The sequence below is a fragment of the Alternaria arbusti genome, assembly GCF_024043155.1.
Source record: "Alternaria arbusti strain BMP 1465 chromosome Unknown scaffold_10, whole genome shotgun sequence".
NCBI lineage: Eukaryota > Fungi > Ascomycota > Dothideomycetes > Pleosporales > Pleosporaceae > Alternaria > Alternaria arbusti.
In genome coordinates, this window is record NW_026249950.1 from 807,017 (window position 1) to 829,873 (window position 22,857).

A 22,857-nucleotide genomic window follows, 5' to 3' on the forward strand; every position below is an offset into this window, starting at 1 on the left:
CTGGACGGCCTTGATGCGGACGCTGGAACAGGCGGAAGTCGGGGTGCTAGGTCAGCGTGCGGGAGACAGCACGAGGTGGCAGGAATTGGGCAGCGAAGACGAAGGTTGTGTATGCAAGTCAATAGATCCAGCCAAAGTCACTGTGCTGCCGTCGCGCCAGTCGCAGTCGCCCTCCCCCAAGCTTCTGCGAGGCGCAGCCCCAGCTTACCTACAGCGCGCGAGGCTCTAATCCAATCCAGTTTTTATGAGGCTCCCACCGAAGTTTGCCATCCCCGCACCGAGGGCCGCTAGCTGCTCTGGGACCCCACAGGCCTCCAGGGCTCCAGAGCTACTCCACGGGGACCGAGCCCAGCCCCGCCTCAACGCACGCCCAAGAACGAGAAGCCTCCATCGGCCCTATTGCGAACCTGCAGCTGCCCTAACACGAACTCAATAGCCTCCCGACGTCTCTGCTAATTCTTCCGCTGCGTGGCATTTGTCAGTGGGATACTCGCGGCACGACGTGCTTGCGGCGTCGTGCGTTGCCCTGCTGCGGCTTCACCTTCGCTTGCCCGGCCGCACTTGGATGGACCTCGACGCTTAGATTAACTGCCATGGGTAATCCTCCTGTTCTATCGACTACATGTGCATGCGTGTCCAGCGACAGCATGCATTGCATCCCTCTTCCCCTCTCCGCCCGCTGTCAAATGCCACCGACCGCCTATCGTACAGTCTTATGCTGCATGCGCTCTTGTCTACTACTGTGCCGCTGAGAAATGCTCCAACAGAAATGTGACAGACGCGCCCACCCCCACAGTCACTGGCAACTGGCGAGTAAAAACATGCTCCTCGGTAGATCAACGCCTAAAAACAAATCGTGGCTGATAAAGCTGTTGTTGGCGCCAGAAACGGTATCCCACCCATAAATCGTCCAATCCCGTTTTATCCTCGCCCGCAATAACGCACATCGGCTAAGCACGTGCATGCCGCCATCACGCTTCCGGCTTCTTGCCAAATCCAGGGATTCCACTAAACCTGGTGCCAGCGGGGAGCTTGGGTCGACCAAAGTTCTCGTCCAGATCGAGAATCACCTTGAGCGCGTTGCGGCTGCGTAGGTACGGCAGCGGCGCCGTTGCCTCTTCAAGGCCGACGGATGGCTCCAAGCTTGCCGAATCGTGGCTAGAGCCCGGCATCGGGAGAGCTGCGGACATGTCAGTGGCCAATTGGCGCATCACGGTGCGATGCAAGACTTACCTCGCTGTAGAACCTCATAGCCAGCCAGTGTGAAACCGAATTGCGGTGACGAGCGCATGATACGGGCGGGACCACCCTTGAAGAAGGCTTTGAAGCCTTCCTCCTTCCAGATAGTCGACGCTGCGTGGCGCAGGCCAGTGTATGCAACTTCGCCCTTGCGCGCCTCTACTTGTAACCTAGTCTTGATTACGTCGCACGGTGTGGTCAGGTACGCTGCAGGCATACCCGCGATGGCACCGGCGCTCAGCATTTGTAGGACACCGAGCGACTTTTGCGGGCTCTCGCCGAAGACGTCTCTCTTCAGATGGCTGTAGGTAGGGAAGTAGATGGCAGAGAAGGGGACTGTGCGGGCGGTCAGCGACATCCGGAAGGTGTGAGAGAGCAAAACATACCGTCACGCAGGAGACATGCGCTAGCTCCCTTGTAGAGACCGACGAGACCCAAGTTGCGGACGATCCACATGGCAGACCGCCTGGGAACACCCTCGACGTTCTTGGACAATTCACCCTGAATTTGTAACCGAATCTTGACAATCTCGAGAGGGTTTGTGAAAACCTATAATAGTGTGTTAGTACTTGCTGCCAATAGAGGAATTGCAAGTAGGTAGCAACTCACAACTTGGCAAGCACCCGCAGTTCCACCAGCCAACATCTCAGCGGTGAACTTGATTTGGCCTGTTGACTTGTCGGTCATCTTGCCACGAACAAGATCGTTGACCGTGAGCTTGATAGCCTTCTCGGGCGCAACACCAACAAGCTGGGGCAGGACTCCAGAGTAGAGACCCTTGAATCCCTCGTTCTTGATGACCTTCTTTGCACAGTCGAGCGAGTTCTTGTACAGGACGTGCCCGACGCCTGAGCTCCTCTGGTTCTGCATTCTTGTCTTGACCAGGTCGATGGGATAGACCATGAAGGCACCGAACGCACCAGCCAACGAACCGAGGGCGAAGTGGTGGACCGACTCTAGGATGTCGTGCCATATCGATTTTGTGGTCGCAAAGACCTTTTGCCCAGACTCGGAGATACCCTGAGCTGCCAAGGATCCTGCCCTGTGCCAGGACGGGTCGAGCACGCGGGCAAAGTCTCGCAGACCAAGTCGCCCAGAGGCCTCGTCGAGACCGGCGAAGTGGAAGAGAATATCTGCCTCCATGGGTGTGTAGAGGTTGAAGCGACTTATCCGGGCGGCCTCGTTGAGGAAATCTGTGCGGGTGATCTTGCCGTCGGAGCTCTTCTGTGTGGCATTGCGGATGATAAGCTCTATCATGTCCATCTGCTGGATGACGTTCTGGAAGGCGCGCACGTTGGCGTAGGAGATCTTGCTGCCAACCGAGATGTTACAGAGGGTGGGCAGGTTCTCGAGGAGGTAGTCGGAAAGCTTGTGGCTCGCAGTCTCGCGTATTATGCGCTGGAAATGCTCTGGCTCGATGAAGCCGTCCTTATTCTTGTCAAAGAAGGTGAAGCCCTGACGTACCCGCTCGCCCTGCAGCCCTCGCAGCAGCTGGGCAAACTGCGGGTAGGTCATCGTGTGCCTATGCTTCTTGGAACCAATGTACAGCGAGGCCCAGCCGCCCTCCCAGTCGAAGGGCAGGCTGTCCTCGGTCTTGTGCGCCTTCCATGTCTCGTAGAAGTCGTCAAAGTTGATGTAGCCGGTGCGCTGCTTGTCGAAGAAGCGGAAGACGACCTCGTACTCGGCGTCGGGTTTGGCGAGCAGGTTCTGGAAGACGGACCAGTCGTGCATGCTGACCTTGCCCTTCTGGTCGCGGTCGGCGACCTGGAAGAGGATGCCATACTGGAACCGCTTGATCTTGTGCTGGAGGCGGGCACGTCGTTAGCTTGCTTGACTCGACACGATGCAGACAGCCCTGCTTACGAAGTCCTCGCCCTCGGGCGCGACAGCTGTGATGAACTGGTCCTGGTCGAGATAGTAGTCGCCTGACTCGTCCTTCTGGGCGTGCTTCATAAAGGCGGCGCGCGTGAGTTGCGACAGCTGGGGCTCGTCGGTGGTGCCCAGCAGCACCTCGCGTACTTCTTCCGTGACGGTCGCCATAGTGAGAGGATGACTGCAGCCCGGGAAGCAAACGGTGGTTGCAATTGACCGGGTTGGGGCCAGGTGTTAGTGAGGAAGGGTGTAGCGACGCGGATGGGGTGAGTCGGCCTCTACGCCGTCAACGACAGCTCGCGGCTGGCAGCGAGCTCGGAGGTAAGCTAATTTTTAATTGCGAGCCATTGGCGGGGGTCGGAGAAAGCGTGGGGAAGGCACGGCTGCGAACAAACACCCCGAGCGCAACTGCTCGCGGTCCAAGGGAATCTTGAGTTTAATGAATTGACTCCTGATTCTGAAAACCTGCTTGCTTCCATTCACCCTGTGGCTTACTCCGCGCAGAGGCTCTTACCGCTGGTTCCGTGTTGTCTGCTTCCCGAGCTCGCCTCATCACCTGCAGCCCCTGTCAGATTCTATATAGAGAACACTCTAGAAATGAGCGTTGCGCACCGATCCATGAACCGCTCTCCGGGAATAGTTAATCAACGCGGCGCATGGACATCGTCGGTATCGCTGCAGCTGCCGGTCCCCATGAGGCTCTGTGTCGCTGGCTATGGCCCTTTACCCCGGATCGGTGCGCTGTCAAGCTTTAGCGTTACCATCGCCCAGGCACACGCGACCTTGAGACCAATTCTTATGGTACCTGAAGCACCGGCGCAGGGCGGCTGTCATCTATCTGCAGATCAGGCGCAAGTGTTACCATGGCTATCCAGACGCCTTCTTCTGCTGTGCGACATCGCTTTCGCACCGTCTGCGTGCCTGCCTCTATTCGGCTCTCGGATCACTAGTCTGATTGCACGCGGGCACCCGGGAACCATGGCCCAGAAGAGTCAAAAGATGAGTGAAAGACGACTGCTGCATCGCGCACGTCTTCAGAACAGGTGAGCATATCGCAGAAATGTTCGAAACCGCCCGAGCCATTGCAGTGGAATTCTCCGCGAAGACAGCTATACAGCTGCGTCAGCTGTGACGACAGCGCAAGGGCCATTCCACCGACTCCACCTTCCCTCCAAGCTCGCAACCGCAACCAGCGACGACCAGTATATATCGCAATGTCGCTTCTTACCAGCGATTCGATGCCACTGCTCTCTGTATTCTGGACCATGGCTCTGGTAGCGCCTTCCGCCGTGCCAGAGCACGGCCGCTCCCAACACGCTGATTGATCCCACAGCTGCCATCTCAAGACAAGGCCCCGTAGCCATCTCGGAGTACGCGCGGTCTTGATAGCCAACTGCTTCAATGCGTGTCTGAGTTATACAAGCCTATTGGCCGAAAAATCTTGCTGCTTGCGGCCGCTCCAAGGCGGAGACAAGACAGCGGAATCTCTGGGCACGTCTCATGCACTTGGCGGAGCCTCATCATCAGCAAGAACATGGTGGTAACACCGCGCCCCAGTGGCTGAAATTCATATATGTGCGATGCCAGCCGTCGCCAGATACTCGGCGCCCACCTTGCCATATCTTGTCTTCTGGGCAACGCTGGTCACCCCAAGCTCGGCATCAAGCCGACGCCCTGCACTGCCATGTGCTACATGTACTCTGATCATATAAGACTAGCCATGGTCCCAGGAACCAGGGTTCTGTCAAACACAGCTCTGCAACTGCATACTCAAGATGGCGTCTCCTGTCACAGCCAAATATGATTGGATTCTTGCAATCACCACCATTGCATTTGTGTTCTCCGCCTTTGGAAACGGCGCCAACGATGTCGCCAACGCGTATGCCACTTCGGTCGCCGCCCGTACCCTGACTATGGTCCAGGTCGGACCTCTTGCTGTGGTCACGGAGTTCATTGGCGCTGTTGCACTCGGAGCACGTGTGACCTCAACCATCAAGAACGGTATTATCTCGATCGACCGCTTCGAGGGCAACCCGGGTACGCTCATGTTGGCTATGGGATGTGCTGGTAGGTTATCTGAGTCAAGTGAAGAGTCTGAGCTAAAATGCAACAGAGGTTGGTAGTGCTTTCTGGTTGATGCTAGCCACGCATTGGGGAATGCCAGTCTCAACTACGCAAACAGTGGTAGGCGCCCTCATTGGAGTCGGTTTTGCTAGTCAGGCCCCTGTCAAATGGGCGTGGGAGTCTGGCTCGGTGTCACAGGTCGCTGCTTCTTGGGGTATCGCGCCTCTGATTGCTGGAGCCTTTTCCGCGATCATCTTCGGTACCGTCAAGTACTCGGTTCTCGAACGCAAAGACCCTTTCAAGCACGCCATGCGCCTCATCCCCTTCTACTTCGCCATGACAGGAGCTATCTTGGCTCTGTTCATTGTCGTTGAAGCGCCTACTGCCCCCTCCCTGGAAGAATTCGGAGCTGGCAAAGCTGCTGGTATCATCTTGGGAGTGTTCTTTGGATGCTTGGCAGTCTGCTACATCTTCTTTATCCCGTTCTTCAAGCGCAAGCTCATCATGAAGGACCCCCGCGTCCGGATCTGGCACGTCATCTTGGGCCCTCTACTCCTCAAAGAGAGCACTACTCTATTCTGGCCCGGCAAAGGCAACGAATACGTCACCGATTACTACGAGGATGCCTACGGCGAAGTCCATGCTGGCACCAACGCAAAGCATGCTGTGTCCGGTCCCGCCAGCGATGATGAGATCAAGAAAGTGGATGCTGGATCGCCCTCCGGTTCGACCAAGGACGGTGGCGTCCTTCCCAGCGACCCCGAAAAGACACGCGTAGAAGAAAGCACCACTACACCCACCCGCAAACTGAAGACGCCGGAGCCCTACGAGCGCTGGATCGTTCCTGTCCAGCATCTCTCATGGGTTAACCCTCAGAAGTGGTGGGCATACGCCAAGTTCGGTTTCCTCAGGGGTGTCACTTGCGACGTTATCACACACGATAACGATCTTCTGCGCGCCATCCACTCCAAGGCTATCCGTTACGACGTTCGTGTCGAACATCTGTGGACGTACTGCCAGGTCGTATCAGCTATGATGATGTCCATCGCTCACGGCTCCAACGATGTAGCCAATGCTGTCGGACCCTGGGCCGCTGTCTATCAGACATACCTTGCTGGAGAGGTGGCTACTCGCTCGCCTACTCCCGTTTGGTTCTTGGTCGTAGCCGGTCTCCTCCTTGGTCTTGGTTTCTGGTAAGTAAAGACCTTGTACAAACAACATTTGAAACGTATACTAACAGAACAACAGGTTCTACGGGTATCACATCGTTCGTGCCCTTGGTAACAAGATTACTCAGATGTCACCTACCCGCGGTTTCTCTGTCGAACTCGGCGCTGCTGTTACCGTCTTGCTGGCTTCTCGACTTGGTCTCCCAGTATCGACCACCCAGTGTCTGACTGGTTCAGCGGTTGGTGTGGCTTTGATGAACTACGATCTTGGTGCCGTCAACTGGCGCCAACTCGCTTTCATCTTCATGGGTTGGGTAAGTTGTATCCCCAGTGCTTTGGTTCTTCGTCTCTAACAGTCTCAGGTCATAACCCTACCCGTCGCCGGTCTCGTCTCTGGCCTGTTGTGTGTCATGGCACTCAACGCCCCTAGCTTCTAGTCGACTCTATGATGGAGTGACTTCTTCTGTTTCGTCTTTTTTGAGAGCACAGTCTTGTGTATTAAATTGCAAAGGCGCAGGCGAATTTCCGCCAACGTACAGCATCCGCTAGTTCAATCATTAACTTTTGTTTCTCGCAAGTATGTTCAAGTATGCCATGTCACTTGTTCCATCGGGTATTCCAGAGATTCGTGCTGCCTGACTGCCCAAGATGTTAGGAAACGCATGACATGCCAACAAGACGACATCTCTCACCCCAATAACACTCACCCATCCCGTCCTCTCTAGACTCAATCACACAAACCCCGGGACCCAACGCCACCTCACCCTCCTCATATATGCCAAATACTCGCCTCTAACCCCCTCCTCCGTCTTCTCCCCACCAACAGTCCCCTCATACCCCAAAAACTGCTCTTCCTCCAACACCGCTCCAATCCCATACAACCACAAAAGCACCAGAACCGCTCCCACCAGCCCCACACTCCTCACCGGCATGGATATCCACGCGCCACTAACATCATGTCCATGCAACAAGTAGTCCGGCAACCACGCACCCAAAACATACACCACAGCGCCCACCCACCCCAACGCATAAGCCACATACGTCGGATGCCGGACATAGCTAAATGGACCCGTGTCAATGACGTGTTGTGGTGTTACACGACCGTAGATTACGGCGAATGTCCCGGGCCGCGTTGTTAGCGCCATCCATGTGAATAACAGTATGCTGCTGAGGAGGAAAGCGGATGCTATTGTTATTCCTAGGGTTGTGGTGGTCGAAGTTGGTGGTGGGGATGAGGGGGCAAAAAGGAGCGGTACTGCTGACAGTGTTCCCGCTACATATGAGAACAGCGCGAGTAGGTGGATGGAATACGGATATACGAGTCCAGAGGGCGGAGATTTGAAGTGGAAGGCTAATGCATAGAACTGGGTGGCCATGAAGACGAGGTAAAGGATTTGCAGCAGGAATATTTGCATTTTTTGCTGGTTGGTTGAGGTGCGAGATTTGTGTGTTCGACGGAAGTTCTGCTGGGGTATTCTGATGGATAGGAACAGATGAGGAGGCCTTGAGTTAGAACTTCATGTTGGTGTGGAACTCCCTTTGGAGATGGGCGGGGTCTTTCCTCCGCGTTGAATCTGGATAGCAGGCTTACGGCATCATTGTCGCACAGTAATCGCTATCTTCAGCGATGTTTTGATAGGCTATCTTCCCATCACATGATTGTGTGGCTGAGAAAACGTGTTTGGTAATCTCGCAGTAGCAAGATATCATTCAAGTATTACTGCACGGTACTTATTACATAAACATTATAGAAAATGCGTCGACGCTATAAATCTACTTTTGCTTGTCTTGCAAATCCTCATCTCTGGTGCAACTCGTGAATCAACCCATGCGACTATTGCGATGCGCCTCCATTCTCGCTTCTCCCTCCTCTTGCATTTGGTCATTCATACGCGACTCTCTCCTCCTGTTCATCTCATCTTCGATAGCCTGGTTTGGGCCTGGTACCAAGCCCCAAGGTCCTTTGCCGATCTTAGCACCTCTGTACTTTACGGCCAAGCCAACACACACGGGCCCAATGATTGTGTTCAGCAAAATAGCCCATATGGCTGTTATGAAACCCTCCGCAGAGACATACGGCGTGTTGTTGTAACCGATTTCCACAATTAGTAGACCGATTTCTCCACGGGCGACCATGGCCATGCCCAGCAAAAGCATGGGCGAGACGGCGGATTGTACCGCGGCTTTTCGGGTAGGTGAGTAAGGCGACGAGCTCACCTTCTCAAGGTTGTTGCCATTCTCGGCCGCGGATGCTTCATTTTGTGCTTCTTGTGCTTTCTTGGGATCATGCTTTGCGGCACCCCAGATAGGGATCCAAACACCGACGAGAGCCTTACCCACCAGCATGAGTAAGGTGTATACGACGCCTTTCCAGATGGCTTCTCCAGTCCAAAGATCCAAAAACGGAATCGCGAATCCTATGCTAGCAAAGAAAAGAGGTCCAAGTACATACTGCTGCGCGTCCAGGCAGTATACTTCAAAGGTATGCACAAAAGTCGGGGACTTGTCTTTAGAGCGCTCGCCTTCTTCGCGGCTCATAACCACGAAGGGACCTTCTGGGTGTGTAGAAGGGAGATACGTCAAGAAGGCGCCGGCGAGGAAAGCTCCAAACAGGATGGAAGTCCCTGCGAAGGCTGCGATTGAGATAAAGGCTGATAATACCAGGATCATCAGCATAATGTTTGACAAGTGGTCGAACTTGTGAAAATGCCTCTCAACATATCTTCGAAACAGAGGCGCAAAGACCCATTTGGTGAGGACTGGGGTAAGAATTGCCATGGCCCCAGATGCGAGAATAGGCCGGCCGATCAGCCATCCCAAGTTGACGTTTCCACCGGACGCGACATCACCCAGGTCGTGGATGACACTTGACATGACAAGACCTGTCACATCGTCAATGACTGCAGCGCTGACAAGCACCGCGCCGACCTTGGTTTGGCTGAGATCGATATCCTTGGAGGCGCTTGAGATAACGGCAAAGGTGGTGCCCAGACTTGTCGTGCTCAGAGCAGCGCCGATGATGAAGGTCTCGACAGCGCCATAGCCGAACCCAAGATACAGCAACAGGTAGCTGAAACCTATTGGACACAGTACGCCTGTGGCAGCCCCACAGATCGACAGCGTGAAGTTGGCCTTGAGCAGGTCAAGGCGAGTGCTCAAACCGCCCTCGAAGATGATCAAGATCAAGCCAATGTAGCCAAGATATAGAAACGTCTCTAAATACCGGGGCGCAGAGTCAGTAAATGTCGCACATAGCGCCTTTTCTGCAGCAGGGACGCGTACCAGCCCAATCATGTTCGAGGATATCCGCCAACGGCTCGCCATATATGATACCAACCGCAATCGGACCAATGATGCCGGCACGGATAACCTTGGCCGAAACGTACTCCGAGAGCCATAAGAAGGTGAAGAAAGATACCAGGATAAGAATCTCGACAACTTAAGCTTGCGTTAGTCTAGATCGACGTTTCGGGGTATGCAGGTGCTGAACGATTGTGACAAGGAGCGCTTACTTTCGGGCTCGTGATACTGCAAGAACGGCGCGGCTTCGGGATTTGAGGACGGCATGCTACACAGACAGGGTGACACAGTGTCTGGATTGGAAGGCTGGGGGAGCAGCAAGCAATAGCTAAGCCCGTGAGAAGGCTGGGCTCGAGAACACAAGCGGCGGACCCTGGCGTGCCATGACGACGTCATGTTAGAGCCGTGGCCATCACGGCGTAGAACTCTTTCGAGCTACGGCGCTATCAATCACCTCAACGGCCAAGCCCACGTGCAGGGCCCATACAGACATGTCGCCCAGTATTTCGCCCAGTTCGCAGTGTATCTCCATACACGCGGCTCCGGCATATCGCTCCACACTTTTCCTCACCACGAGGTCCGTGCACCGGGGAATCTCCGCTGGATCTCGACTCCGCCAGGCTGCACGATGCTCCGCATGCGACCATTCACAACGCGTCAAGACAAGGCTTAAACAAGGCTTGAGTCTGCGAAACGCCTATCGTCTGCTCCACCGCGGTGTTGAAACGGAAAGTTCTGCAGGTGACGAGTCGAAGAGGCAGGTTCAAGAAGATCCTGATGCCTGCCAAGGCCAAGGCCAGGAATGCCGCATACCCGATTTCCCTGCGGACCCCGGTAACGTGACGAGCACTCAATGGCTGTCTTCACTGCCAAGGGTGGAGAAGTTTTTTGGTCGCTAGCTTGGCATTCGCCTCCAGAATCGCGACATAGTGTACTTGGCGGGAACTGTCGAGCTTGGCATGTCTCTTGGAGAGCCGACTTCCTACACCGACATCCCCACCACTCAACATATATCTTCACGACGCCTGAGACTTTTCCTTCTCTTCCTCACCACTTGTTGTCGGTACCACCTCGTTCTCGTTTGACGTTTGCTCCAAACTTGCCAACACCTTCCCTCGTCATCTTCAACCTCAACCCCCACCCTCACAAACCCTACAACTCGCCAATCACGGCGTAAATCTGGAGGAGTCTGACCCCCGCCCCCTCCTGAGGTCCTCTATGCATACCACAATCAACACCCAATCCAACAAATTTGTCCACGTGGCTATAGTCCGCGGGGCCAGAGTACGCAGAAGACTAGAACGCTGATTGCTGTCTTGACTTGCCGATATCCGTATCATATCAACCCAATTTTACAACCCGAATACCGAACATCCAACAACCAACTCTTTTGATTCCCTGAACACTCTTCAATCATGGGGAAGAAAGAAACGACCCTTGAGGGTCACGTCAGTGGACAATGCAACAAGCCAATGTCCGCGCCCGCTCACAGCCTCACGCTGGAGCAAGTCAAGACCGAGCTGAAGACCGATGAATGGCATGGTCTTGATGACTCCGAAGCCAAGCGTCGTGTCGACGACTATGGCGCCAACGAACTTGGAGAAGCTGAGAGCGTCTCCCCAGTCAAGATTCTCATCGCGCAGGTCGCCAACGCTATGACGCTAGTCCTCATTATGGCCATGGCTGTCAGTTTCGGTATCAAGTCCTGGATCGAAGGTGGTGTTGTCGCCTTCGTTATTGGTCTCAACATCGTCGTCGGTTTCTTCCAGGAATGGTCCGCTGAGAAGACCATGGATTCCCTACGCTCTCTCAGTTCGCCTACTGCTCGTCTCATCCGCGGTGGCCAGCAAGTTACCATCCCTTCTGCCGACGTTGTTCCTGGAGATGTTATTGAGGTCAAGGTCGGAGACACCATCCCTGCCGATATACGTGTCTTTGACGCCGTCAATTTCGAGACCGACGAGGCTCTGCTTACCGGAGAGTCTCTGCCTGTTCGCAAGCAAGAGGACGCCACTTTCGAAGAGAAGACTGGTCCCGGAGATCGTCTCAACGTTGCCTACAGCTCTTCCTCGGTCACCAAGGGCCGAGCCAAGGGAATTGTCTTCGCGACCGGTGCCTACACCGAAATTGGTGCCATCGCTGCCCAACTCCGCGAGACCAAGTCCAAGGTCCGACCAGTCAAGCGAAAGGAGAACGGGAAGGCAAAGCCTCACCGTTACCTCGAGGCTTACACACTCACCACTACCGACGCTATTGGTCGCTTTTTGGGTCTCAATGTTGGAACCCCTCTCCAGAAGAAGCTTTCCAAGTTGGCCGTATTGCTCTTTTTCATCGCCGTCGTGTGTGCCATCATTGTCCTTGCAGCCAACGAGTTCAGTTCTCGCCAGGAAGTCATTATCTACGCTGTCGCCACCGGCTTGTCCATGATTCCAGCTAGTTTGGTAGTTGTGCTCACAATCACTATGGCAGCTGGTACCAAGTCTATGGTTAAGCGCAATGTCATCGTCCGAAACCTGAAGTCCCTCGAGGCTCTCGGTGGTGTTACCGACATCTGCTCTGACAAGACCGGAACGCTTACGCAGGGTAAAATGATTGCCCGTGGTGCTTGGATCCCAGGTGTTGGAACTTACACCATCGAAGATTCCACCGCTCCTCAGGACCCCACCGCTGGTCACGTGCGTTTCGGCTCCGCTGCTCCCAGCCAGATGGACCTCAAGTCCGGAGGCGAGGCTTGCGGTGAGCGTCTCGGTGTTGAGAAGCTTGAAGGCCACAACATCGAAGGCTTCGGTGAATTCCTCAAGGTCGCGTCTTTGGCCAACTTGGCTGCTGTCAAGCAGAACAACGAAGGCGCCTGGGAGGCTCATGGTGATCCCACTGAAATCGCTATTCAAGTTTTCGCCTCTCGGTTCGGCATGAACCGCAGCCATCTTGTCAAGGGCGACTCTGCTACCTGGGAGGATCTTGTTGAGCTTCCATTCGACTCCGACGTCAAGCGCATGTCAGTTATCATGAAGCACGCTTCAGGCAACTACGCTTTCACCAAGGGTGCCGTCGAGCGCGTCATTCAGAGCTGTACCACCTACCTCGCTGACGGCAAGGAGCAATCACAACCCATTACAGACGAGTTCCGCGAGGAGATTCTTTCCCATATGCAGGCTCTGGCCAGTCTCGGTCTCCGTGTCTTGGCTTTGGCCAGCAAGAAGTACCCCGGTGAAGTTGAGAAGGGTGCTGAAGTTGCGCGTACCTCTGTCGAATCCGACCTTGTCTTCCGTGGTCTCATCGGTCTTTACGACCCTCCCCGTCCTGAATCCGCCGTCGCTGTCCGCCAATGCCACGAGGCTGGTATTGAGGTCCACATGTTGACTGGTGACCATCCTGAGGTAAGTCTTGACTACAAAAAGCACTTGAAACATATACTGACCATTTATGTAGACAGCAAAGGCTATCGCCATTGAAGTTCACATTCTGCCATCGGCCGACCGCTACAAGAGGATTTCTGCCGATATCGCCAAGTCGCTGGTTATGACTGCTTCTGAATTCGATGAACTCACTGATGATCAAGTCGATGAGCTCCCTGTTTTGCCATTGGTCGTAGCCCGTTGTGCGCCTAGCACAAAGGTTCGCATGATCGAAGCTCTCCACCGCCGCGGCCGATTCTGCGCCATGACTGGTGACGGTGTCAACGATTCTCCTTCGCTGAAGCGTGCCGACGTTGGTATTGCCATGGGTCAAGCCGGTTCCGACGTCGCCAAGGAAGCCTCGGATATCGTCCTTACAGACGACAACTTCGCATCCATTCTCGCTGCCATTGAAGAAGGTCGCCGTATCTTCGACAACATTCAGAAGTTCGTGTTGCACGTCTTGGCTGAGAACGTCGCTCAGGCTGGTACACTTCTCGTGGGTCTTGCCTTCAAAGACAGGACTGGTCTCTCCGTTTTCCCTCTCGCGCCCGTCCAGGTTGTGTGGATTATCATGGCCACATCTGGATTGCCAGATATGGGTCTCGGTTTCGAACGCGCCGTCCCTGATATCCTGAACCGCCCGCCCCAGTCCCTCAAGACGGGTATCTTCACCATGGAGTTCCTCGTCGACATGGTCGTCTATGGTCTCTGGATCACGCTTCTGTGCTTGGCCAGTTTCGTGCTCGTCGTCTTTGGATTCGGAGACGGAGAGCTCGGTCAGGGTTGCAACGAGACCTATTCCGAGCAGTGCGAGTTGGTTTTCCGTGCGCGCGCCTGCACATTCGCCTGTTTGACATGGTTCGCTCTCTTCCTCGCATGGGAGATGATCGACATGCGTCGTTCTTTCTTCCGCATGCAGCCCGGCAGCAAGCGCTACTTCACCCAGTGGATGATCGATGTATGGAGGAACCAGTTCCTCTTCTGGGCCATTATGATCGGCTTTGTCCTCCTCTTCCCGCTCATCTACATCCCTGTTCTCAACACGGTTGTGTTCAAGCACGCGCCCATCGACTGGGAGTGGGGTATCGTCTTCATCGAGACTGGTATCTTCTTTGCCGGTATCGAGTTCTGGAAGTGGTGCAAGCGCATCTACTTCCGTCGTATGGCGGCTAAGCACGGTAATGGAAAGGTCGACAAGAACATGGAGATTGAGGACCGTGTCTTTGGTCGCTACTACAGCCGCGACTCTTCTGTTGCTGGCTCGGAGAACATGCAGGAGAAGGCTTAGAGCCTTACCTAGGGAGGAACTATATAAAGTGAGATATTGCAGGGTGAGGAGGCCCTGCTAGGAGTATGCGAGGTGGTTTTCTTGCTCTTCGCGAGCATGATACCTGCCTAGCACAAAAGTTAGTCATATAGAATGCTTAGACATGACGACAACGTGCATTACGATCCTTAGATATAATAAAGAAGATTACCACATCATACGTTCTACGTTCCCATCTTCTGAGAACTACTGTGTGCGACGTCCTCGTTACCGCTGCGAGTCCAAGCGACGGAATTCCCTTCTGGCGCTCGGGCACTCATGGGACCCATCGCACTAACCGCTTCGGGCGTGACTGCTAGCATCAGATACAGAAGGAACGAATGTGCAAGTACAAAAGATCGAGAATGCATTCAGAGTTGTTTTTGTCTGGGCGGTCTTCCTATGTATACACCTAGAGCGAGGCGCAGCCGCCGAAGTAAACTGCGGTATTTTGCATTGGTGCGACGCGGTAGCTTTGCGGCATTTTACTTTACCCCGACACCTTACCTACAGACCCTCCGCACCAGGCCGGCAAAAGATGAGATCGTCAAGAACACTATTTACGCAGCGAATCGCGGGATATGTGGGAGATGTGGAGGGTGTACACGTGGGTATGGGTATCTTCTGGCTGGGAAGTGCCGCACAAGAGTGACATAACGACGGAGACGGAGAAGATTTACGAGAGGGAAAAAAGATGAAGCATTCGTCTAAAAAATTGGTATTCGTCATGGAAGTGTAGTGGGAACACGTCAATCAAGAGAAAACCTGAACAGGCCTGCAGCCTACATCAACTTGAAAACCTACAAGATAGGTGACCTGGCGTCGATGTAGGCTCTAGACGTATTCAGGTTTTTTCTGGTATGAGGTGGGAATAGCTACCTGCCAGTACCTCTACCCTCCAAACAGGTAGGTAGAGATGCAATATGATACAAATCGCGCAACGATCTTCACCTAAACGACCAATCGCCCAGGCTCGGCTTCAAGCACCGTCTTTACGCGCTCGAGGAAAACACGACCGCGCTTCTCGTCGCCCTTGGGTACGCTCACACTGAATACGTTGAGGGGACCCGCGATACCTGCTGCGCCCGAAACAGGCTTAGCGGAAGTCTTCTTGCCGACTAGCATGTCGAGGATGTCCGACTTTGGTGCTGGGGCGCGCTTGCTGGGGATGGTGGTAGGTGGGAGCGCGGTGACTTCTGGGACGAAGTTGCCCCGCGAGTACTTTGAGGATACCTTGTCGAGACCCAGAACAGCGTTGAATAGCTCGTCGGCGGTTGGCTTTGCGACCTTGGATCGGGGGAGGTCTTCGTTGGCGAGCTCGGCGGCGCGCGCGACAAATGTTGACAGAGGTAGGAAGACGCCTATTGAGTCCTTGACGCGCTTCTGGCATTCCATTACTGCGGTGAGGGAGACGGGTAGTGCTACCTCGATAGGGAGGTCTTCGACAACCGCCGGTGCTTTGGCTGCTGGCTTCTTTGAGGCTTCCTTCTTGGGCATGGGCTTGATGTTGGAGAGGTCGAGGTGCGACAGCTTGGTGAAGCGACTCGCCAGCTCCGAAGGGTATGAGTTCTCGATCTGACCAACATATGCGAGCACGTCGCCCTTGAGCAGCCTGCCACCAGGACCGGTCGCGGGAATCTTATCAGCCTCCTCCTTTGGTAGACCATTGACTTCGAGCAAGTGTTGTACGGAGGGGTATAGCGGGTAGGTTTGCTTGGAGGCCTTGCCGCTGGAGGCTTTCTTCGAGGCATCGGATTTGGCAGGCGGGGCAGAGGTTCGCTCCTCCTTTGGTACAGGCGCAGGCTCTTTCTTGGACTCCTTGGGCGCTTCGGCCTCTTTCTTGGGCGCGAGGCTTTCTTCTGCGGGTATCTCGAGGGTGGACAGGTCGTCGCCGGGCTCTGCTGTGACGGCTATCCGTGTGCCGACCTGGACTGCTTTGGAACCGTCTTGGACCTGGAGTTCGTGTTAGCCATGGCCTGAAGCCAACTTATCTTCCCACGTACAGTGATCTTGGCCAGGATACCGTCATCCTGCGCTTCGACGTCCATCTGCGCCTTGTCCGTCTCGATCTCGAGCAGCACGTCGCCGGCGGAGAAAGAGTCTCCCTCCTTGATCTTCCAGCTCGCAATGTTGCCCTCGGTCATGGTCGGTGAAAGCGCAGGCATGTTGAAGCTTTGCGCAGCGAGCGAAGCCTGACTTGAGTGCAGTCCTCTCCGAGCACCTTGGTTGCGCAACTGCTGTGAGGCAGCCCGCGCCGAGACCCTACATACCGCGGCGAGCGAAGCCATGGGAAATCAATTGACAGGCGGAGACAATGGCAGTGGGAGGGTGTTGAGCGACGGTGCCGATCTGCTGGCCGAAATGTTGGGCGGAACAAGCTTCGGAGGTGTCGAGCGGGACGCGCTTGGGCCGCTTCTACTTTTTCCGACATATCGCGACGGCATCCAGGTATCCGCGCCCACATACTGCCGCATTGACTTGCTGGAGTATGCTCGGTGTATAGCGTTGCATCAAACACCCGTATCACTGCTATCACAATGCCCGCCTTCTCCCGGGGCTTCGACGCCTTCTTGCGCCAACACACCCTCCGCCTCCCCTCATCCCTCCGCGCCGCCCTCTTCGGAACACGGGAATCATTCTTCACACCCACCACGATACGCACGATACGGCAGAACCGCTCCTTTACTTCATCCGTGCTCCGACGCTACCAATACCCCAAGACCAATGTAGTCGCACCAAAACCCAGCTCATTCGTGAGCAGCGACCCCGTCCTCCGCCAAGTCGTCCAAACCCGCCAGCCAGTCCTTCTCTACCAAGCGCCCAAGAACAAGTGGTACTATCTGAAGGTGTACGGAACAGGAGCACTATGGATTGGTGTCGGTGCCTTTTCGATCAAGTTCAATGACGACATCAAAGACAATGGACTATCCTTCTTCGTCCGACCGACCTATGTCGTGGTAGGAGTCGGCTTCATCATCATCGGCTGCTATATCTGCACCGCACCCAGCAACCGCATGCGCGCACTGGAAGTCCTTCCCAGTCTGCAGGGCGGGCCCATGCAATTACGTATGGTAGTCAAGCCAGTGCCGTGGCTGAAAGAGCGCGTCATATACACAGATTTGGGCAAAGCGACAATAAGTGAGAAGACGGAGCCCATGGTGGCTGAGCTGCTCGAGGCAGAACGGTTCAAGCGCCAGAAGCTTTGGGATGACTTGGGACATATGAACATTGCGGCGCGTGTATGGGAGGGCTCTGCCCGGTGGGTGCATCAGAAATGGACGAACTTCTTTTTGAAGTTTAAGTTCGCCGTGCTGAGGTTTGGCATCGCGAAAGTCAAGGTGAGGGGAGATGAGTGGAAGATCGACTGCTCAGGGTACTTGCTCGAGAACGGCAAAGGTAAATCAACGTGGTTACAATACTGAGGTAGAATCTAACCAAGATGCAGCTGTTGACCGAATCATCCCTGAGGAATAAGACCTGGTACACACGCATAAGAAGGTACTCCAAAGCTCACGCGAGAGGCAGTACTTACTCTGCAACCGTAATCTCGCTGAGGTCACCGAAGCGCTAAGAGCACCACTGGTGGCGATAACTTCTACTTCAAGTCCGCCGTCGATATGGCAGAAGTGCGCACGACCTATTACGACCCATGGTGTTACACCATGTACGCGACTTGTACATAACGGCAAACAACTGTAGACTACTGTAAGATATCACTTCAACTCTGGGTGCAAAAGGGAAATGTCATGAACAAAACCTCATATACGACTTGTGAGTTGGAGATCTGCGGCTTATGATTTTGTCGCCAGCCCAGCCGTCTTGTCTCACTCGACTTGAAACGCAGGAACTTCAAGAACCTACCATGCTCGTCATACCTCTTCCTCCCGCGTTGCCCCACTCTCTGCGTGTTCATCAGATTTCTTCTAGCATTTGCCCTGATTCGTCATTCCCTTTCCGCGTTGGATAATGCAGGTCTTTGCATGCCCATCCATTCTTGATGAGAATGCAAAGACCTGCATTAGCCAGCGGCCGATACAGGACCTCAGCCGTATCGTATCGGAGGTCAGCTCCAATTATCACGCTACTGCTACGGCCTTTCGGGTGCGATCGTCGGCCTGGCAGCGCCGATCTCCAAGCCACAAGCCACAAAGCAGGCGCTACGCCTGTGCCAAGATGACACCGTGGTAGAGAAATTAAGGTTAAGGATTCGCTTCGCGGGATGATGTGTGCCGTAACGGTCTGTATGGCTCCCAGATCTGCTCCCTTGCTTCTTGACAGGGGTAATTCGACAATCTGGGAACGCAACGGTGAATGCAGTTAGGCATCGTCTTCGAGAACGAAGAAGCACAACTGCAGACATACACTCTTAGAGATATGAGTGGCTCGCGTACTCGTCATCGTCACTTTTCCTGTCCATTCTTTCCCCGTTTCACCACCCTATATATACCACCTACCCTCTCGACATCAAACAACACCATCGAAAACTAATCCAATCTACCTCCATCGCGTAGTTTCATGCTCTCTTCATAGCCCTTGCTATCCGCCGAGGTGCCCTTCTTCGACGTCATACACTTTAGTCATCCATTCCTGCTGCACACGCGACTGTCTCACTCCGCACTGGGCCCGGACGCAACGGTCGCCATAGTCGGTTTGAGCCCTCTTTGATAAACACGAAGAACATAATGTCTGTGAGATCCATGGAGCTAGAGACTTGGGAGCTCGAGGCATGGTACACGAACGGTCCCATGCCGGAGGCAATGGCCAAGTCAAGTTTCCGCGTTCATGTAGAGGAGAAAAGATACGCAGATAAGCACGGCGATTTCCGCTGTAAGTACCCATAGCCGTCGAAGTGGAAATCTTGCTGATGAACTGTTGCAGGCGTGGTCAAGCTTAAGATCAAAGACGAAACAAACCGTACATTCGTTGCTTCTGGGGTTGTTATAGGCCCTGACCTTGTTTTGACCTCGGCACACAACGTTCGATATCGTGGTGGGGAAGACTATGTGTCCCGCGCTGTGTCTGTCAGGGCGTACATTGGATACCACCGACAAGGCTCCTCTTCCAAAGGAGCCGGAGTACAAGAGCGTTCTGGCACAAGGGTCATAGTGCTCCAAGAGTGGGAAAGCTCTGGGTTCACCTGGCACAACGACATGGCTCTTGTCAAACTCGGGAGCCAATTTACTCAGGTCAAGCCGGCCCTCTACCAAGCTCCATCATCAGGAGAGTCGGACGTGCTCGTCGTTGGGTATCCTAGCAACAATACCACCCAAGTTCTCAATGCGTGCCCAGACTGCAAGACAGCCGGTTGCATGTACGAAGTGGCGGGCCAGGCCAAGTACAACGCCGCAAACTTGCTGGAGTACGAGCTTTCGACTATGCCTGGTAAGCCTACAAATTAAAGAGCCCGGTGAAATTCTGAGAATACTAACGGCGAGGCGTAGGAAACTCCGGAGGTCCTGTCTTCCTCGATAGCATGCCGAGAACAGTCATAGCCATACACAGCTCAGGCGATCCGATAAGGGGGCTCAATTACGCCGCTCCAGTCGACGTCGGATTCATCGAAGCAGGCAGGTTGTTCCTGAATCAGCCGCACATGTCTGCTCATCGATACGTGGTATTGTTCCAACAGGGCAACACCTCCACCTGGGTTATCTCCTGGACAGAAAGGGTATGGCCCAGCCAGGTCACAGCTCCAAGGTTCTTTCGGCTCTGCCAAATCACTCTCGCCTTACCACATGCTGAGAAAAAGCGAAGCCAGGGTACTGCTTCAGAACCAGGTCCGGACAGTGAGGAAGAAGAAGAGGGGTTCATCTTGATCCGCCGTAACCCACCCCAGGACGCTCCCGGCGCCCATCAACTCACCAGTCATCGGCAAAAGCGTCGATAACTATGACACCACTTTGCTCCTTACTCCACGTCAATGTCATACAACGTGGGCATCAGGCTCAGGCACTGGAACACCTTACCCTAAGCAGATACCCTCATCTTATTTCACTTCCTGTCTGTCTTATCATGCGTTATTGGCGTTTCATTAGCTCGGCGCATAGCGGGACACAAGCTGGCGTTATGATAATTACTCTCGCCCTCCCCAGTTTTGTTCGCAGTCTCTACGCGGAGGTGGAGAAATTCGGGAACGAGTATGGATGTTTTAGCGGAACAAGTCAAAAGGCTCCCTCAGAGCTTGGGATAAGATTTGGAGCATAAAACTGACAATGGCGCCTCTATTTCTCTTCCTCATGCCTTCGCAGTCCCTCTATATACCAGTCCATGTACCCTCTGATACTCCTATACAACGCTTTCACACTTAGAAACCCACATCCAACCAATACCCCGTACTCCCCTTCCCCTTGTAAAACTGCGTGAACGCACCTACTGCCGACCTATCATCCCTCATGTTAGCAGATGCCACCAAGTTTACCAGTCGTAATCACGTACCCCTGCAACTGCTCCTTATCCTTAGCCTTCTGCCAGTCCTTCCATCGCTCCTTCTCAGGCAGCGTCGCATCCCGCCAGCGTTCCTTCCCTGGTTCAACGGATTTGGAACGGCGGGTACCAGAATGAATGTGCAGTTTTGAACGCCAGGAATGTGAGGAGGAGGGACGTTCTGGTGTTGATGGAGGGGGTTTTGATGTGGATGTGGATGTGGATGTTGTGGATGCGCTTGTTACGTTTACGAGAGGGGCTATGGAATTGTTGCTATCTTTCTCGGTGCACGGTCCTGGGACTTGGAGTTTGGATGGGTCTGTCATTGTGGGGATGATGTGTATGTAGGTCAAGGGGAAGAAGTGCGGAGATGGAGTGATGGCGACAGTGGGGAGGGTATATGGTGGGATGAGAGGAGAACAGGTTTTCACTGTATCACAGCGCTTACTATCTACTCAATATCGGTAGGGTATCAGTTATTGATCACTGGTTGTGGCTGTGAAATCTCACTGTCTGTGAGACGGGCGTAAGGCGTCCTTAGGGCTGAGTCCACTAGCCGCCCCCGATCTTGCGGTTAGTGTGGCGCTGTGGCTGTGGCTGTATCGGACCGACATGCGATCTGCAAACTGTATACACTTGATGCATACATTTCCTACTGACCATACACTACTTTACTCTGCCAAGTCCACCTCATCAAGATTCTTCCGTATAAACTTCGTCACAGCATCCAATCCCTCCTTGACAATGTCCGTCTGATTGACAAACCCAATCCTGACGTACCCCTTGAACTCTTCACCAAAACAAGTACTACCAGGCACAAACATAACGCCCGTAGCCTCAAGTAACTTCTTGCAAAAGTCCACAGAGTCCACGGCCTTGCCTTCTCGGTGGAACTTGACGAAAGCCGTAGTACCAGCCACAGGCTTCACCCACTCGCACTCATCCTCGTTCTTGAGTTGGAACTTCTCCAGAAGAGCCAGGTTGGTTCTCGCGAGTTGGATGTTGCGAGCTAGTAGACTGTGCACTGTTGATGAGTGGAGAGCGTAGGCGGCGATGGCTTCGTCAAAGTAGGACACGGAGATTGTGGTGTAGTGCCGTGCTGAAGCGATCTTTTCGATGATTTCAGAGCTGCGAGATGCTATCCAGCCAATGCGAATACCGGCGAGGGAATAGGCTTTTGACATGGAGCCTGTGACGATGACGTTCTTGTAGCCCATGGACAGAAGGGAGGGTGGGAATTCTTTGTCTATGGGGATGATGGAGTGGAATAGAGGGCGATAGACTTCGTCGCTCATGATGGTGATGTCCTTTTCGGTCGCGATGTCAATGAGTTCTTGGAGGAAGGTCTTGCCTAGGATGGCTCCAGTGGGGTTGTTGGGGTTGTTGATGATGATGAGCTTGGTGTTGGGCTTGATGAGCGACTTCAAGTCATCGATCGTTGGTACCCATTTGTTCTCTGGAGTAGCTTTCCATAGGTCGACTTCGGCACCCAGTTGCTTGGGTACCTCGTAGAGGGACTGGTAGGTGGGGTAGTGGCAGATGACATGGTCTCCCGGTCCGACGAGGGAGTAAGCAGTCAGGTAGTTTGCTTGGATGGCGCCAGGAGTGATGAGGATGTTATCTGGAGAGAGGGGGTTTGCGACCTTGGCAGAATATAGTCTTGCTAAGTTGTTGCGCAGGTCGTCACTTCCTCTGATGGCCCCGTAGTTCAGGACACGCGAGGTATCGAAAACCGGCTGATCTTTGTTCTCTGACAGCTCGCGTAGCTGATCGACGGAAATTGAGGCACAACACGTCTCGGCGATGTTGTACTTGCATTTCGTCTCGTACGCATCCATCCACTGGAATTGTTAGTCATTTCCCCACGTGGAGTGCGAGATGCGGGGAATGGACGTACGGACTCGACGGCGAATTCTTCGATTTTGACCATTGCGGCTTGCAATGCAGAGGATGTTTTGTGATAGGTGGAAAACCGCAAAGAAAGATTAGTTGAAATAGTTTGGAAGTCTCAAGGCTCTGGGGATTGACATAGGGCGCACATGATAGCCTCTCGAGGTTCCGCTGAAGCGGGCGAGCTAGTTGC

At 54.1% G+C, this 22,857-nt stretch overlaps 9 protein-coding genes across 9 annotated transcripts; 4 read left to right on the top strand and 5 right to left on the bottom strand.

Moving 5' to 3' along the window:
* Positions 1-971: 971 nt before the first annotated feature.
* Positions 972-3,279, bottom strand: J4E86_007537 (uncharacterized protein; the record flags this gene model as incomplete). The annotated part of the gene is made up of 5 exons (XM_051448056.1): positions 972-1,180; positions 1,234-1,575; positions 1,626-1,788; positions 1,849-3,042; positions 3,103-3,279. 5 exons carry the CDS (start codon positions 3,277-3,279, stop codon positions 972-974), a joined length of 2,085 nt encoding a protein of 694 aa, XP_051300994.1.
* Positions 3,280-4,886: 1,607 nt separating this feature from the next.
* J4E86_007538 (uncharacterized protein) lies at positions 4,887-6,781 on the top strand (the record flags this gene model as incomplete). The annotated part of the gene is made up of 4 exons (XM_051448057.1): positions 4,887-5,178; positions 5,225-6,368; positions 6,424-6,658; positions 6,707-6,781. 4 exons carry the CDS (start codon positions 4,887-4,889, stop codon positions 6,779-6,781), a joined length of 1,746 nt encoding a protein of 581 aa, XP_051300995.1.
* Positions 6,782-8,165: 1,384 nt separating this feature from the next.
* Positions 8,166-9,911, bottom strand: J4E86_007539 (uncharacterized protein; the record flags this gene model as incomplete). The annotated part of the gene is made up of 3 exons (XM_051448058.1): positions 8,166-9,559; positions 9,627-9,782; positions 9,857-9,911. The coding sequence occupies 3 exons, from the start codon at positions 9,909-9,911 to the stop codon at positions 8,166-8,168; spliced, it is 1,605 nt and encodes a 534-aa protein (XP_051300996.1).
* A 1,148-nt stretch (positions 9,912-11,059) lies between these two features.
* Positions 11,060-14,333, top strand: J4E86_007540 (uncharacterized protein; the record flags this gene model as incomplete). The annotated part of the gene is made up of 2 exons (XM_051448059.1): positions 11,060-13,024; positions 13,077-14,333. 2 exons carry the CDS (start codon positions 11,060-11,062, stop codon positions 14,331-14,333), a joined length of 3,222 nt encoding a protein of 1,073 aa, XP_051300997.1.
* A 969-nt stretch (positions 14,334-15,302) lies between these two features.
* On the bottom strand, positions 15,303-16,516 carry J4E86_007541 (uncharacterized protein; the record flags this gene model as incomplete). The annotated part of the gene is made up of 2 exons (XM_051448060.1): positions 15,303-16,304; positions 16,355-16,516. The coding sequence occupies 2 exons, from the start codon at positions 16,514-16,516 to the stop codon at positions 15,303-15,305; spliced, it is 1,164 nt and encodes a 387-aa protein (XP_051300998.1).
* A 372-nt stretch (positions 16,517-16,888) lies between these two features.
* J4E86_007542 (uncharacterized protein) lies at positions 16,889-17,825 on the top strand (the record flags this gene model as incomplete). Its single annotated transcript, XM_051448061.1, has 2 exons — positions 16,889-17,747; positions 17,797-17,825. 2 exons carry the CDS (start codon positions 16,889-16,891, stop codon positions 17,823-17,825), a joined length of 888 nt encoding a protein of 295 aa, XP_051300999.1.
* A 1,208-nt stretch (positions 17,826-19,033) lies between these two features.
* Positions 19,034-19,750, top strand: J4E86_007543 (uncharacterized protein; the record flags this gene model as incomplete). The annotated part of the gene is made up of 2 exons (XM_051448062.1): positions 19,034-19,178; positions 19,230-19,750. 2 exons carry the CDS (start codon positions 19,034-19,036, stop codon positions 19,748-19,750), a joined length of 666 nt encoding a protein of 221 aa, XP_051301000.1.
* An 822-nt stretch (positions 19,751-20,572) lies between these two features.
* J4E86_007544 (uncharacterized protein) lies at positions 20,573-21,100 on the bottom strand (the record flags this gene model as incomplete). Its single annotated transcript, XM_051448063.1, has 2 exons — positions 20,573-20,636; positions 20,787-21,100. 2 exons carry the CDS (start codon positions 21,098-21,100, stop codon positions 20,573-20,575), a joined length of 378 nt encoding a protein of 125 aa, XP_051301001.1.
* A 345-nt stretch (positions 21,101-21,445) lies between these two features.
* J4E86_007545 (uncharacterized protein) lies at positions 21,446-22,704 on the bottom strand (the record flags this gene model as incomplete). Its single annotated transcript, XM_051448064.1, has 2 exons — positions 21,446-22,615; positions 22,672-22,704. The coding sequence occupies 2 exons, from the start codon at positions 22,702-22,704 to the stop codon at positions 21,446-21,448; spliced, it is 1,203 nt and encodes a 400-aa protein (XP_051301002.1).
* Positions 22,705-22,857: the final 153 nt, after the last annotated feature.